At 38.3% G+C, this 15,911-nt stretch overlaps 1 protein-coding gene across 1 annotated transcript in view; it reads left to right on the top strand.

Annotated features, from left to right (window-relative positions):
* The window catches only part of AGO2 (argonaute RISC catalytic component 2), a 36,873-nt gene that overhangs the window by 7,192 nt on the left and 13,770 nt on the right, over positions 1-15,911 (top strand). Inside the window, exons 3-11 of the mRNA XM_085321896.1 lie at positions 3,534-3,715; positions 5,044-5,180; positions 5,323-5,457; positions 8,469-8,556; positions 9,364-9,511; positions 9,699-9,818; positions 10,180-10,302; positions 12,126-12,259; positions 14,694-14,878. Coding sequence (XP_085178022.1) covers positions 3,534-3,715; positions 5,044-5,180; positions 5,323-5,457; positions 8,469-8,556; positions 9,364-9,511; positions 9,699-9,818; positions 10,180-10,302; positions 12,126-12,259; positions 14,694-14,878 — 1,252 coding nt within the window. The remainder of the gene's footprint in view (positions 1-3,533; positions 3,716-5,043; positions 5,181-5,322; positions 5,458-8,468; positions 8,557-9,363; positions 9,512-9,698; positions 9,819-10,179; positions 10,303-12,125; positions 12,260-14,693; positions 14,879-15,911) is intronic.

The raw sequence follows: 15,911 nt of genomic DNA, 5'->3' as shown, positions 1-15,911 counted from the left end.
TTTTCTCTCTCCTGCCCTTGATGACAGCCCTGCTTCTTTTATAATTTTCTATCCTTTCTTCTCAGCCTTCATGGTTATCCTACCTGCTTACACGTTCTTTCCTTGGTTTCTTTAGACCTTTCAGAGGAAATATGAAATATGTAAATATTAACAGAATATTTTCTTAGTTTTTACTCTTACACACTCAGAAGAAAGCAATGTGTAGGACACTGTCAAATTATAAAGATATTAATGATCTCTTTGCTTGCAGCTTCTTAGAGCAAGCCTAGTTCGCCTTTCCCTGTGGCTTTTAATGAACCTGCTACATTAGTTCTATATTCGCCYGAACTGTACCTCTAAAATTAAAAGCTAGAAGTGAATTTTAACTTAATCTGGAATGTTTTCTTACCGAGCAAGACTCAAGAATGACTAATACATCTTAAACAGTCTTTAATTTAAAAGATGCATTTAGCTAATTAAAAGTGCTTTACGTGAATTTGATGCTGAAAGGCTGATGCAGAAATACTACTTCTGCCGCCCTTTGGAAGGGAAGTCTAGTCCCAAGGGCAGTCTGTTAGTCCAGTGTATGGCCCCAGGCACGTTGCTTARCCTTACTCTTCTTGACTTTGTCCGTGTGAAATACTGAGATAATAGCAGTGCCTGTAAGTGCGGTAGAAGGAGACACCTCTCCTAACTCCTGACCCCSAGGGTTTGCAGAGCAGTGCCCGCGAGGTAAGCACCCGAGTATCTGGTTGGAAACTGTGCGTCTGTTTTCCTCCGAATCTGTGGAAAGGAAAAAAGCTGTCAGGGTGCTGGCCAAAAGGTACTTCATATGCTGAAAACAGGACTAATCAGTCACGTAGGAGGCATGGATTTTATCGAAAGGACGCGAACTACAGGATTCCCCAGAACTGCACGGCCAGGCTTTGAGAGAGCTGGGAGCAGAAYGCAGAAACTCCTTTTATTGAGCAGCATTTTGGACTACTGATGCATGCTGACTCCTGTGAGTAAGGCAGACCTACAGGACCTGTTTTGTTTAAGAATGATATTCGCTTTCAGATTTTGCCCCTGGCTTAGTGACTTTTTCATTTAGTTCCTTACCTGCAAAATGGTATTAACTGTGTTGCAGATTAGTAGTTGCTGCTGTAGGAGCAGGTTAGTGACTGAGACTGAAGGCTCTTTCCTTTGGGACACGTTGTTCSTGGTGCAACTAGGCAGTCAAGGATTAAATTTAGCCTTGGTATTTATTTCTGAAAATAAAGTAAAATGGGAAAGATTCCTATTTAAAACCACTTTTCTCTCTCTTTTTTTTTTCTTCCCTATTTTACTTACTCTGTCAAACTTAAATATGCATGTTTGCACTTAAAAATGTAGAGTGGGATAGATCACAAATGATTGCCAGATTCAAATTCTGATTTGCTGCACTTAAAAGTATAGGTAATCTTAGGAGTGTGGATTATGGAATCATTTTTGGTCCTAATGTATTATTATGTTTTCTTTAATGGCCTCAGTATAACCTAGACTCTTAAAAAAAAAATAAAAATAAATAAATAAATAAATAAGCATGTTGTTCATGAGAGATATTAGAGGATGAAAACCTGGGAAGCTGGTTTTAAACTTTATGTACTTCAACAGTGACTCTAATTCAGTTATTTTTAAATAGTTTTAGACTCAGCAGTAATATCTGTTTGGTCCGAATTTGCCACTTCTACAGCTGTGATAAATGTAATAGGTATTTGGCTCCTGCCTTACTCTAATAGCTTACTGACAAATTTGTCTAAGATAGCTGAGTACATAGATGTGTTATGATAGAGTATATTTTTGCTGCTGAAAAGGGTAAAGCACTTCCCTAATTCTGGCGTATCTACTTTTAAAATTAAAGAATCTGGGAGTGGGTCGGACACAGGTTTGCACTCCAGCAACTGGAACACAAATTCTTCAATCCTATGTCTTTTATTTCCACGAGGGATACACGGTTACTGCAACACAAGTAGTCTAGCTCTTTATCTGTTTCCATTCCATCATGGGTAAGGAGCGTCATAAATTGAAACCTGCCTGGAGGGAAGAAAAAAAGAAAAAGACAAAAAAAAAAAAAAAGTCATTGTTTAGATTAATGGTACCAAAGTCATTAATAATCAGCTGAGCTACGTATTCAGCAGTGTCAGGAGTAATAAAAATGGTGTAAGTAGATTTGTAGCAGGAGAGAAGTTTAAAAGAAGTGTAATTCAGGTGCGACAAGAATGTTCCATCCTCCCAGTGACGTGTAGGTTGAAGACTTTTTGACGACATGGCAGAAGAAGACTTATAAAAAGCTTCCAACCTACGTCAGCTGAAAACCTATATCTGTATTCGCATTGCTCTTTGGTTGGATTAACATTCTGGGCCAGATTCAAACCAGTGACCCAGCAATTACAGACTCCCTTTTCCATCATTCTCCTTCATCTGCACGAGTCTTCTGGCGAATAATGTTTGTGTGAGAGGAGCGATGAGACTGTAATATTAATTTTAACTGTCTGCTCTAAGTTGTCAACTAGATTTTTGGCTCATGGGAAGGCTTATTATTTGTGTTTTATTTTTACTTCCTTTTTCTTCTTCTGTGAGCAAAGCAGTTAGCTTTCACAAAAAAAAACAGATGATTGCATGCATTAGCTCCCTGTTACCCATATATTGTGTTCACTACCTCACTAATTACAGTTCGTCTGTTAAGTGGATGCCTTTTGTATTTAAATTGTAAGCTCCTTAGGACAGGAAAATCTAGTGTTTCTGTTTACATCCAACAAAAAGGATAGTCTGATCTTGTTATTTCTTGTAGTCCTTCCCAGAAGTTCTAATCGTTTCAAAAAAGCCTTAATTTTAGTTAAAGAGCATCTATATTCAGTCATTCTTTGTYTTAATAAAGAGGGGAAATCGGCATTATAAAATGCATCATAGCTAAAGTAATTTAAAATAATGTAGTTTGTCAGTATTTTTAACAGAAATTCAAAAGGAGCATAACAAGCCTGTTTTCTGCATGTTAATATCACTGGTACTTGAACCATCGTTTATTCTTTGATATCTAGAAATAATAGTTATTTCTTTCTTTATTTTTTTTCCAACTCCTTCTGGATTTTTTCTTCTCGTTTGAAATATATAGAGAGAAGGTCTGAAGTTCATGAATCTTGGCAAATAATCGCAGCTCACATTTTATTTTGCACATGCAGAAGTTGACGTGAGTGTTCACGCATCGGTATGTGTTAGACCTCTGAATCCAGGTTTTCAGATTTTCTCTGAGACCTTCCTGGTGATACACAAGCACTTTCAAAATGTACCTTGCCTTAATGAAGGAAGTAGATGCAAGTTGGGAAGCATACTAGTTTTCTGAATTACAGCTTTGGAAAACCTAGCTGTAAAAAGAGGCTGTACCTAATATAAGTTGTTTCTTCAGCATTGCTTTGTGTCTTCTCCTATGCTCTAGTGTTGATACTCAGAGGAATTCATGATCCCTTCRAAGCCCCTTTCATTTTTCCCTTTAAATGGAAAGAATCATCTTGGTTTGTTGTTTGGCATTGTTGCAGGTGGAGTTGGAGGTCACGCTGCCAGGAGAAGGGAAGGACAGAATATTTAAGGTGGCTATAAAGTGGATGTCCTGTGTGAGTTTGCAGGCTTTACATGATGCTCTTTCTGGTCGGCTGCCAAGTGTCCCATTTGAGACCATCCAGGCACTGGATGTAGTCATGAGGCACTTGCCTTCCATGAGGTGAGGGGAAGACCTTGACGTTGTTTAGAAAATTGTCTTACTGCTCATACTGCTTCAGTGGCTATTTTACATAGCAAGTACTTTGATAGCTCAGCCGCAATGATAGTAGATCTTGTGTGCTCAGGCAAGAAGCAATACCACTGCTTTTTTGCTCATCGAGTGCAACTAGGAGCCTCCAGCATGGACACGAGTTCCTTTCCTTGCTGGTCTTCAGCCTCGTTCCTTGTTTGTGTGGTCCGATCAAGGGAGGACCCTTCCATCTCACCCGTACCTCATTCCCCTGTAGCCTTAAGATTGACGTCCCCCAAGCTGAAAGTAGTTGGAGGCTGGGGGACGTGTAAGGCTGGTTTCAAACATTATTACCCTGTTCTTACRTTTTCCTGGAAGATGTTTATAGCCAATTGATATACGGGATACTGAGCTAGACAGGCATTGATCTCACCTGATAGAGATATTTTTATGGAAAACACTTGAAAATGTTCTTTTTCAAGCAAGTGGGATCCACAGCGTTTGCAGTCAAACCCAGGAGACACTAGGTTGCATAAATTCTGCTGTTAAGACCACTGTTCAAATTAAAATTAATTGGAAAGTAAAGAACAAGGCTTAATAAGGCTGAGCTTTCCTGTTTTAAAGGACTAAACAGAGAAACTGAAAATTAAATTTATGTAAATATCTTTAAATATCCTATATTAAGTTGAATTTATCCCTAATGTGAGGATAAAGAAAGGTACTTGAGTCAGCTTTTACAACAGAGAAAACAGCCCGTACCAGTTAGTCACACATCTTTGCTTAGAGAAAAATATTAGCACAGGTTTTGATTAGTTTTGTATTAAATGTGTAATACTAAACTTCCAAGATGAAAGATACATTAAAAATATTTGTTTTACTCAGGCAAAGTTTCCATGGATTTCAGAGGAAGCCGTTTGCAAATAAGGAGTGAGATTATTAGACTGATGTTTTTAATGTTAGAAATACTTAATTATTTTTTAACTGAATCATAGCTGAGTTTTTAATAGAGCACAAAGAATGCTCTCAAGCTTTTTGGTTTGTATTAGTGGGTGTGTTAATGGGGTATGCTGCTAATGGGTAAAAAACCCCAAACAAACTGAGTAGTAGTAAACTTCTCACTGTAACTAACTGGACTCAAGAGGTGTAACCTGAGTCCTGATGAGAGTTTCAGGTTATTTGTAGTATGAGTCACTAACATTTCTGTGTTTTTTGAGTAGGAATTTATATTAGTTATTGTTTTAATGCTGAAGTTTTTTTTCCRTCTGCTTTTATTTTATGATCTGATTCTTTAGCTAATGAATTCATTTTCTTTATTCCAGATATACTCCTGTGGGGCGATCTTTTTTTACAGCATCAGAAGGGTGCTCAAATCCATTAGGTGGTGGCAGAGAAGTTTGGTTTGGATTTCATCAATCAGTTAGACCTTCATTATGGAAAATGATGTTAAATATTGATGGTAGGTCCTATACAAATTCTTTCTTCCTTCTCCCTTCTCTTTTAATGAAAAGCCAAAAATTTAATGCTGTTTTGGGGGATTTCTTAACAATTTCCTCGTTATTATTGTAATATAAGTTTAATGCACATGTGTTTTTCTCTAGTATCTGCGACCGCATTTTACAAAGCACAGCCAGTTATCGAGTTTGTATGTGAAGTTTTGGACTTCAAAAGTATTGAAGAACAACAGAAACCTCTGACAGATTCCCAAAGGGTAAAGTTTACCAAAGAAATAAAAGGTAATAGTAATATAAAGCTGCTTTATTCTGTGTAATGATATATGAAAACCACATGTTCAGAAAGTTTTTCTGAAGCAGCTGATTTCTTGTTGGGAGACAGATTGTCATAATGAACAGTGAACATGGTCTTTTGAGCAAAACTAAGGAGCAGCAATCATTTTATTACTTGCATATATTCCAAGAATTTTGGAGCTTTACTAATCAATTTTACATTTAAGCCTGTATCCGTCCGTTTTTCCTACAGTGTCGTAGGCTGAGCTCTGTAAGTTTACTGAGCTACTTTGTGACTATAAGCAAAGTTGCATCAGTTGAGATAAATATGTGGCTTCATACTTGATTAATCACAAGTATAAAATATTGAGTGAGCATATTTRTTTTTGGTTAAACCATGCACACTTTGAGCTCAGGTATGTGCATAAGTAAGTTAGCACATATTTGAGAATGTGAGGTAATGATAATATGCATATGCTTTTAGCCTATTGCAAATGTAGGGTAATTTTAATTAGCTTTGCCCTTAATGAAAGTGCTTCAGTGAAACCATGAAGATGATACATTTTACTTCAAGTGTTGGGATGAACTAAAGCTTCCTAGCAGATGGGTAGTAATTTATTGTACTGAGATTAGCTACTGGCTTGTGATTGTGCAAGCTTCTCCTCCTGTGTATCTTCTTTTGACATACCTCCACTTTGTGTCTCACCTCCACCCAGGCGTTTGATCAAGCATCACGTCGAGGTTAGCTCTGCACATTGGTATCTGAGAACATCTCAGTGTAAACTGCTCAGATCTTTTCTCCTGAGTATATAGAGCAGCATCTCTTATTATGTCAGTCTCCTTAAAAAAAAAAAAAAAAAAAAAAAAAAAAAAAAAAAAAAAATCCCTGCTTGAATATTGCTATCCTGCCTGGTATCTAAGGGTTATATTTACTATAGCTCTTTAACTCTTCTTAAAGTACACCTCTCTCTCCTCCATAATTTCTAAAGTAAATAAAAGCTAGTTACAAATGCAAAAGTTTGATACTCTTTTTCCACTTTTGTGACATATGTCAGTAGTGACAATCCTGATTTGATAGCAAAGATAAAATCCAGATTTGAATCTAAGGATTTCAGAATGTTCTTAAAGGCCAGGATTTCTTTCACATTTTTTAAATTACCTAGACTTATTTTTTTCAAATAACTGCTGATTTTTAAGATTTTTGTGTGCCAGATTTTTGCTAATAATTTGATGATTTATTTTTCTGTACTTAGGWATACTTCATACCTATATTATTCCCAGAAGAAGATTACAAATTCTAATACATAATGACTGAATCAAAGAGCGAGCAGAAGCAGTATTACTGTTTGTGTTCACAGAATCCCCACTCAAAAAAATTTCTTCTGGGAAATCATGCTCCATCTTCTGTTCCCCTGTGTCGCATTGTACCTGATGAGATGATGCAGGCTTGTGATGCAGGCATCCCTCCTGGTGCCCTTATATACCTGGGGATGGTGACCACAGCATAAGCCTGACTGGGTTACTGGAGCCCCTACTTAGCAAGCCGAGTTTRTCTTTAGGGAGCTCAGGCAAGACACGCTTGTTAAAAGAAAATTAGAAGAGAAAACCAAGCTCCACTAACCTGTCTTGCAGCGAAGGCAACTTTAGGTCTTCCTTGTTCTCAGCAAATGTCCAGAAAATCATCTTGAAAGTATATATTTGCCCAGYTAAGAGCTTGCAATAAAAGCACAAATAAATCCTCTGCTTTGTATCATTGCATACTTTATAATGGAATTATACTGTTCACAAATATTTTGCGAAAATAATAAGCAGCCACGGAATTGCCAGGTATTACTGTGATTTTTTTCCATGAGGATTTTCAGTCTTCTGATAAGAAATAGTTGTCTTGGATTTTGAGCAAAGCTAATCATAAATTGATATACTGAGGTAACAGTTTATCTTCTAATGAAAGTGTTATGATAGAGGCTTCAGAGATATTCTTGACAACTTGGTATTTACTGATACTTTCAAAATAGTTGGCACCTGTATCCCTGACAAATAATTTGGAAAGATTTGTATGTTGTTTGGCAAGTTATTGGTGCCTSTAGCAGAGAGGTTAAATATACACTGTTACTCGGCAGCTGCATGAGCTTATACGTATGTATATAGGGATATATACATATATCCAGATCTATTAAGGAATTTGTATCTACAGCCTCTTCTTCCCTAGTCCCCTGCGTTCAACTTCCTCTCTCTGATAGTTCACCCACATCTGGTTTTGTCTGAATATGCAAGTAATASAAATGAAAATGCAATATTCAAGCTGATTTTGAGAGAGTAGTGGTAAATGAGAAACTTTTCTGTATAGCTAGCTGGGGTTTGGGGTGGGAAATGTGCAGAGTGGGGGCAATTCTCCCTTTTTTTGGTTAGGCTTCTCTCTGAAAGTTGTTGGCTTTCAGGTAGGCTTGACTTTTGGGCAAGTGRGGGTTGCGAGAGCTGTTAGTCTTCACTAGAAATGCAGCCCAGCTGCTTCGTTCTGAAGGGTGCCCGGGGTCTCTATAGGTATTTTGTGATTCCAGGTTCATTAGGTCAAGAATGGTTGCAGCAGCTGGAGGTCTCAGAGTCACTGTATGTTTAGACATAAAGTATTAACAAGCTTTTGGAAGAAGCTGAATACTTTTTTTTTCTTTTTTCTTTTTTTTTTTTTTCCTCCCCCTTCCACCATCCTTGACTTCCGTAGAGGTACAGAACTAAAATTACTGGAATGGGTTCAGCTTTATCTTTGAACTGTTGGGGCTTTTGGTTTTCATCTTGCCTCTAAAATTCTTTGTTGGACTTTGGCTAAAACTCAGATGTTTTGAATGTTAACAATAAAAATTGAGTTTTTAGTTTTTAATTCTGTCAGGGATATTCTTCMGTGCTCTGAGAACATGCTGAACAGTGATAAGCTTTACCGTACAGATAGAGTAGTCTCGTTAGTAATGAAGAGGACAGACAGTTTGATTCTGAAGAAACAGTGATACATGTTTTCCAATTTTTAGGTCTAAAGGTGGAGATAACACACTGTGGACAAATGAAAAGGAAATACAGAGTGTGCAATGTCACCAGGCGACCAGCAAGTCACCAAACGTAAAGTATTTTCCTTCTTTTTAAACATATATTTAATCTCATGCTGGAAGGGTACTTTGCCTGCAAAACCTGTCTTGCAAAATTATACTTTATTTGGTCAATATATTTAAAATATACCTCAGAGTAATTTCCCAGTCTTGACATTCTTCTTGTTCTATGTTATTCTACAAAGGACTTTAGGGCAGTTCAACTAATCTCTTCATCTTAGACCTGTTACTTGTTTCATTTTTTTTTCTTTTTGAATTTCTTCAACATTGGAAGAACAGAAAGCCCTATACTGGTAGCATATTTTTTCCCAGAATTGTTGAATACAAAATTGATGTCAACTGGGATCAGGTTCTTAATGTTGCTTACTACCAATCCATTTCCCTCCCCAAGAAATCTTTATTTTTACYACTAACCACAAACTTACTGGTAACTTCGAAATACCCAGCTATTGTATTGGTTTTATGAATGAATCTTATAGTGGGATGACTGTATTCTGAGCATGGCATATCATAAAATATAGGACCAAGTATCACAAATAAACAGAAAATATTAGTTATTGCTTCAAAGCCCCACTCCTAGGAACTTACGTTGTAGCTTCAGATACCACGAATGTTAGAGAAATAGCCTTCTATGGTACTGTTAAAAGACRCGGGATAGTGGCAATGATGGAATCTCAATTATAAAAATATTCTTAGGTCATTTAAAAAAGATAGGTTGAATGTCCAGCAAACATAACCTGTGCCAAGAAGTGTATTGAGCAAGCGTGGGAAAGGGTTTTAGRTAAAGCGATGGCTTACTTTCACATTTGACTTCCAATAGATTCCCACTTCAGCAGGAGAATGGACAAACAGTTGAATGCACTGTAGCTCAGTATTTTAAGGACAGGCACAAATTAGTTCTACGCTATCCTCACCTTCCATGTTTACAAGTCGGACAGGAGCAGAAACACACGTACCTTCCTCTTGAGGCAAGTAAACTTTGATATAATGTTGTGTTCTGGGAAGGGGTTGTGGGAAGGCAGAGRAAAAAGGCTGACCCGCTGACAAATTGTGCTTTACGAGTAGCCGACTTCAGAAATCGTGTAAATTAAGCGGGGAAAAACCAATAACAATTGCATTTTGTTTTCTAACTGAAGTTTTGCGGGGCTGTTTTAGGTGTGCAACATAGTGGCAGGACAAAGATGCATAAAGAAACTGACGGACAATCAAACTTCCACTATGATTCGGGCAACTGCCAGGTCAGCACCTGACCGTCAAGAAGAGATTAGCAAATTGGTAAGTGCTCTGCAAGCGATGAGAGCGAACTGTGGTAGCAAACTTAATTTTCCTCTGACTGCTGGAAGATACTAAGTAGTTTGTGCAGCTACGCACAGCTAATATGTCTGTTTTTAGAGGACTTTGTCTATTAGTCACASAGAAATGTACTCTCACAAAGGGTTTCAAACGTTCTTTTGGTGCTTTATTTCAAATTTTAGGGCAAGTATCCAAGTGGAATCAACAGCAGCCCTGAATGCTTGGCATCACCTAAGCGAAGGGACACAGCCTCAAATACAGTTATCTCTGGAAAATTTTAGATCTCATGAAAAGGCTTTTTTTTTTTTTCCTACAAGCAATTTCTTATTCCTTTTAATTTCAGATGCGAAGTGCCAGTTTTAATACTGACCCTTATGTTCGTGAATTTGGGATAATGGTCAAAGATGAGATGACTGATGTGACCGGCAGAGTCCTACAGCCTCCCTCAATCCTCTACGGAGGCAGGGTATGTCAGATCAGACCGAGACTGTACAATCTGTGATTGCGTTGATTACCAGCTGTGGTAACTTCTGTAGGATGGTTATTTTAAAYGAATGAAGTTGGGTGTGATGGGTAAAGTCATCGTTGGTGTAAAGTTTAGCATGGAAATACTCTTTTTTTTTAAAATCCTTAAACTTAATGGCCTTGTTGCATGTGATATGCTACCTCCCCCATCGCTGCTTTGTTTTCAAAAGAAAAGCTAGGGCAAAAGTACATTTATGTCAGCTATAGAGGAAAATACATATAAGCAATGTCTTTTTTTCTCATGTACTGTTTCTGGGAGGTTTTGCAAGGAGAAAATCTCAAATAGCRGTTCAAATCAGAGCATATAGAAAAAACAGAGACAAATTCAAWTTTTTAAATTTRTTTTTGCCTCCCTTAACTCTGAAATCATCTTCCTAACCTTCTAGTTGGGTTTTGAGAGTTCTGGGGGGAGCCTCTGGGTTTAGGACAACTATCTTAAGGTATTAGCTCTATCAGCGTGTTATTCTCCAACTTCTTGTTGGAGTATTTGATAAGTTTTTTCTTTTAGATGGCTTGTCAGATAGCCTCTGTCGCACATGCTCTTGCTACTATTTTTTCAAAAAAAGCTTGAGAAACAGGAATTTTTAATCAATTGTGTAATGTGTCTTTTGATTTTATGTTTTGTCCATTACATAATGTAATCCCCCCCCCCTTTTCTGCAAGAGGGAGAGTCTTAATGCCTACAATAAATTAACTTGTGGAGACTTCTGATGAACGTTATGTAAATTAAGCATTGCAGCTGAAAATAGCTCTGTTCCCAGGCACAAATCAGACCGTTCCCTCTCTAAGCCTGCCATGGGAAAGGATCTTGAGCCTTCTCTGTAATGTTCTTCAGTCAAAACCAGACAGATTACCTCAAACCTTCCTTCCCCGACCAGTTAAGTTAACCCAGCTGCCTTTGCCTGATCCCGATTAGGGAGAGTGCTCACATGAACTATTGTGGCACCAGAAAAGGGGGAGCAAAAGMTTAAAGGCAGATAAATGGTAACAAGTCGGGCTGGGGGAGGTACTGCCTTCAGCCAACACAGCTTCTTACAACATGAATTAGCAAACTTGTGCCCTGAAGACTTCCCTTACCTTTTAGCCTTTGCTGATAAATGAAGGGCAGACACTGCAGTAACTTGTGTAAAACGTCTACTGGATACTAATACTTATTAAGGTAATTAACATCGGCAGAATCACTTTAGTCGTCTTATTTTATCCCTTATCCTCTAGATAATCCATCACAATAACGTCTACTTGATAGGAGAAAGAGTGTTACACTGGTCAAAGTTCAATAACCAGTCATCTTTTGTCAGCTCTTTCACTTTTTTTCCAAGTGACCTTGAGCCATTATTYGTCTCTATTTACTGATGCATGAACATTGGTAATACTTGAATTAAGTCATTCAAGTGTTGGGAAGCTAAATTAATTCTTGGAAAGTTCACTGAGCAGTTGTGAAGTCTCTGTAGAAATGTGCTTTCCTATTACTGTTAATTACTGGTTGTGAATCTCTGCCTTACTATCCATACRTAATTTCTACTTGCTGCTGATTTATATAACCAAAGAAAATCATCAACAATGAAAATGAGCATGTGATCACCCTAAGCTTTATTTTTCACCAGACTAGCAGGCTATCTTTTTAAGACAGGATAGATATTTRAACACTAGAGAAAGACCTGAGACTATAAATAGCCTGCTAATTAGAGCAGAGCAAGAGTGTAAATGACTTTTGTTAGCGTGAATTGTTTTCTGTGTTAATTGTTTTCTTCTTTCCGCTTCCAGAATAAAGCAATTGCCACACCAGTTCAAGGTGTTTGGGACATGAGGAATAAGCAGTTTCACACTGGAATTGAAATAAAGGTTTGGGCAATTGCGTGCTTTGCTCCCCAGCGTCAATGCACTGAAGTTCATCTTAAGTAAGTGTGTTTCCTAAGAAGATGGCTTTATTACATATCCATTATGTATGGAAGTGTCATACATTGCACTTGTTTGTTTACTGGATATATATATTTTTGTTGAATTGTTTAACACATGGAAATATGTCTGTAACACTGCTTTAGATGTTCTAACTGTGTTTTCAGTGTCCTGGGTATTGAACTTCATGTTTTGAACCACACGAGTACGATTTCAATGTTAGCATCACAATTTCGTGCAGTCCTCAGCATCAGAACCAACTTACCCTGTACGGCAAGTCTCCTGCTCCAGCGAAGCTTTAGCATAGAGTTAAAGATGAGTAAAGAACAGTGGAGACTGTTGAATTGAAGCAGAGAACAGTGTTTATCACTAAGTATTTGTCAGTAGTGAAAGCTAGCATGCGTGTGTCTTACCTGTCTATTTAAGTATACTCTTTATAACCTGGAAAAAAATCTCTGTGTTGAACCTATTTAAAGGTTACTTCAATGTAAACCARTCAAATGGTAGTCTCAGATTTTCTGCCCCCTAGAGGTACAGTAATGTATAAATTACTGTATTTACAACATTAGTAAGAGCAGTTGTTTTGTTGACCTCAAGCATATGAATGAAATTCAGTTTTCAAATTTGGTTTCTCTATTTTGGGAGGCACAAATAAAAGGAAGTTCTTTCACACTGGGAATTTGTCTGCATCTAGTCCCATCTTGTTGAGCAAGCTGAAACTCAGCTGCTGTAGAGTTATTAGTAAGCACTTCCAAAATCCCCCAAAGTCTTCAAAATCATTCAACTGTAACTGTTGGGAACTGTGAAATAACCTTTCCTGTTAGATGCCACGCTTGTGGATAGACTCCTATAAACACAGGCTCAAAGCCTGTAGCATTTCAGACTTGTATATCCTGCTCCTGACTATTTTTGCCTACATTGGTGAGTGCCTGTTTTGCCAGGGAAGATGTGCAACATACCTATTTTTTACAAGAAGTCACAAGCTGCAGGGCTGAGGCTCACGTTCTTTTCTGATCCCAGAAAATAGCAGTGGATATAGAAGAAACTAAAACTTCACATCGTCTAAGTGGGTAGGACTGTGTTACCTGGCGCCCTTCAGTGAAGGCAAGCGGCTTAGGCACCTGTGGGGACATCTACTCCAAAATAACAAAAGATCTTTGTCAATGTTGATGTCAATTAACTGTTGCTACCAGGGACCAAGCAACTATCAATTAAACCTCGGAGACAAGTGCTGAAAAAGGACCTCTCTGGGCGCTTCTGCGTTAAGGGTTTTAGTCTGATTTGGGAGTGCGTATTTGAAGGGCCTCTCCTGCTGGTCACCACTTGCCAGGCCATGTTCTGCATCCAGGAGCAAGCTGAATGCACACCTTGKTTTTTTTTGTTTTTTTTTTTTTGTTTTTTTTTTTTGTTTTTTTTTTGGATGAAACTCAGCTAGAGAACGTGCATCAACTCTAATGGACATTCAGCCCACGCACTCAGCTAGAGCCGCTCTGAAGAAAATTCCTAGAAACACGTACGGTGTGGGTGTTGGTTCCTTGGCACCAAATTTTCCATTCTACAGGTCTGCTTGGTGGCACCTTGCTACTTGCTAATCTGGACGTGGCCTTTCCTTATCGGGATGAGAATTACGGACTGCATGTGCAACCTAACTCAGAAGTGCCCCAACTTCGACGACGCTTTCTAGATTCAGTGTACTTTATAGGACCTTAGACTCCTATACTTAAGTGCTTTCAATTGTCATGTTTAAAATAGACACAGTGAAAAATTTCTTCTTGGTAGCCTCTCTAAAGGGAAAGATAGCCAAACACTGCAACGTTAACAAGAGCCAGGAGATGAAGGCAGACTGCAGCATGGCAGACCTGCTACCAGAGGCCCTGATGGACTCTTCACTGATTTTAAAAAAAAAAAAAAAAAAAAAAAACACCTCTGACAAAATTGTTTCCAGTTCCAACAAAGGATGTTGGCATCATCCTGAAGAAGGTTTGTCTTGAACACCTTCAGGAAGGAACAACCTTCCTCCAATATCCAGCAAATTCTTCTTGTGCGATGTTACTGCTGTTTGCTCAATTCACTGAGGCACAATTGCTAACTGGTCGTTCTCCTTGCCAGGAAAAGAACAAACTCTTGCCGTTTTTATAGTGATAGGCACTGAAGTATTGTAGAGCTGGCTCTCCAACATGGTGTTACCGTGGTGGTTTTGTTGCAAAAAAGTAGCTCTTACGGTGTTTCCCATAGGCAGAGCTAATGGGATGGAGTAGTTCACTTGCTTTGCAAGTGAAGGTTTTTTTTATTGACAGTGTTATTTATGCAAGGTATGTGCTTATCTTCCTCTATTTTTCCTTCAGTCTCTGAATAGGGAAAGCCATTTAATCAGAGATGCAGTAATCAAAATAGTTTTTGCCACCTAAGAGAGTCTAAAGTGTGTACGTCCTTTAGGTCCTTTACAGAACAGCTGAGGAAGATTTCAAGAGATGCGGGAATGCCAATCCAGGGGCAGCCGTGCTTCTGTAAATAYGCCCAGGGAGCCGACAGCGTGGAACCCATGTTCAGGCACCTGAAGAACACTTATACTGGGCTGCAGCTCGTTGTAGTAATTTTGCCAGGGAAAACACCAGTCTATGGTCAGTATGTGCAAATCGTGCATACGCGTGCGGCAGTCACCATTTCATGTGTTTTTGTGAGGTGTCTGAATGACAGGCGTTTGATTCCAGTTTTATTGTATAAATTCCATGTGGAAATGGGYTGTGTGTCAGTTTTATTCCTTTTCTTGTGCTGCATGATGTTTCATATTAATACTGTAATTTGTTTAATCACTTCTTCATTTTAATTTACTTCCTTATAGTCTCCTTTTAGTTTGCTCTTTCACATTCATTCTGTTCATGGTGCATTCCATTTGTGAGAAAGTTAAAATCAAGGCTTTTTAAAACTGTTTTTTCAGTGGTTTAAAGTGTCCTTATAGTAAGYTGTGTGCTAAAAGCTCCAAGTGACTGAACGAGCAGTGAACTCAAAATCTGTGTGTAGCTTTTAAAACATATTTGCTGACTCGGCCTTTGGCAAAAATCTGCATGAAGTGGAAGATTTCTGCTGGTRGATTTTTCCCGTTCTTTTTGTTTTTAACTCTTGGGTGATGAGGAAACAAACACACAGAATTTTATGGGTTAAAACTCCATGACATTAAACTGTTTCAGAAACAGATGGATAATTTGTCCATTTTTCAGGGCTCATTCATATTGGCTTAACATGCTTCAGGCAAACCATATATTTTGTTTTTAATTAGCTCTTCCTGTGCACAGGACCACTCTGTTTCCAATCTTGTCTTCCTCCTTTTCTCACTTATTTACTCTGCCTAACTGCAGGAGCAGTTACCTTTTTTCTCCCATAGCTTCAAGGGCTCACACTTGGCTAATGGCTCAGAGCAAACAAGCAGCTGCAGATTTGGTTTCCCCCATCCCATCCCATCCCTCYGTCTCACCAGTGGAACTGAGCAAAAAATAGGTTCCTGACTGTTCCTTCAGCTTATCTGATAGCAAGTAAGAAAGGAGGCAGCGTAAAAAAGGAGCTCCTTGCATTTTGCACCTTGACCAAATTGATAACTTTTCCGTTTGCGTTTTTATTTCCTTTAGAGGAATTGCTCACTGTCAATTCATTACTCGA

This window comes from Rhea americana, unplaced genomic scaffold (genome assembly GCF_003343005.1).
Source record: "Rhea americana isolate MKP2758 unplaced genomic scaffold, rheAme1 scaffold_0, whole genome shotgun sequence".
NCBI lineage: Eukaryota > Metazoa > Chordata > Aves > Rheiformes > Rheidae > Rhea > Rhea americana.
The sequence above is the reverse complement of the archived record's forward strand: the minus strand, read 5'-3'. Positions and strand labels throughout refer to the sequence as shown.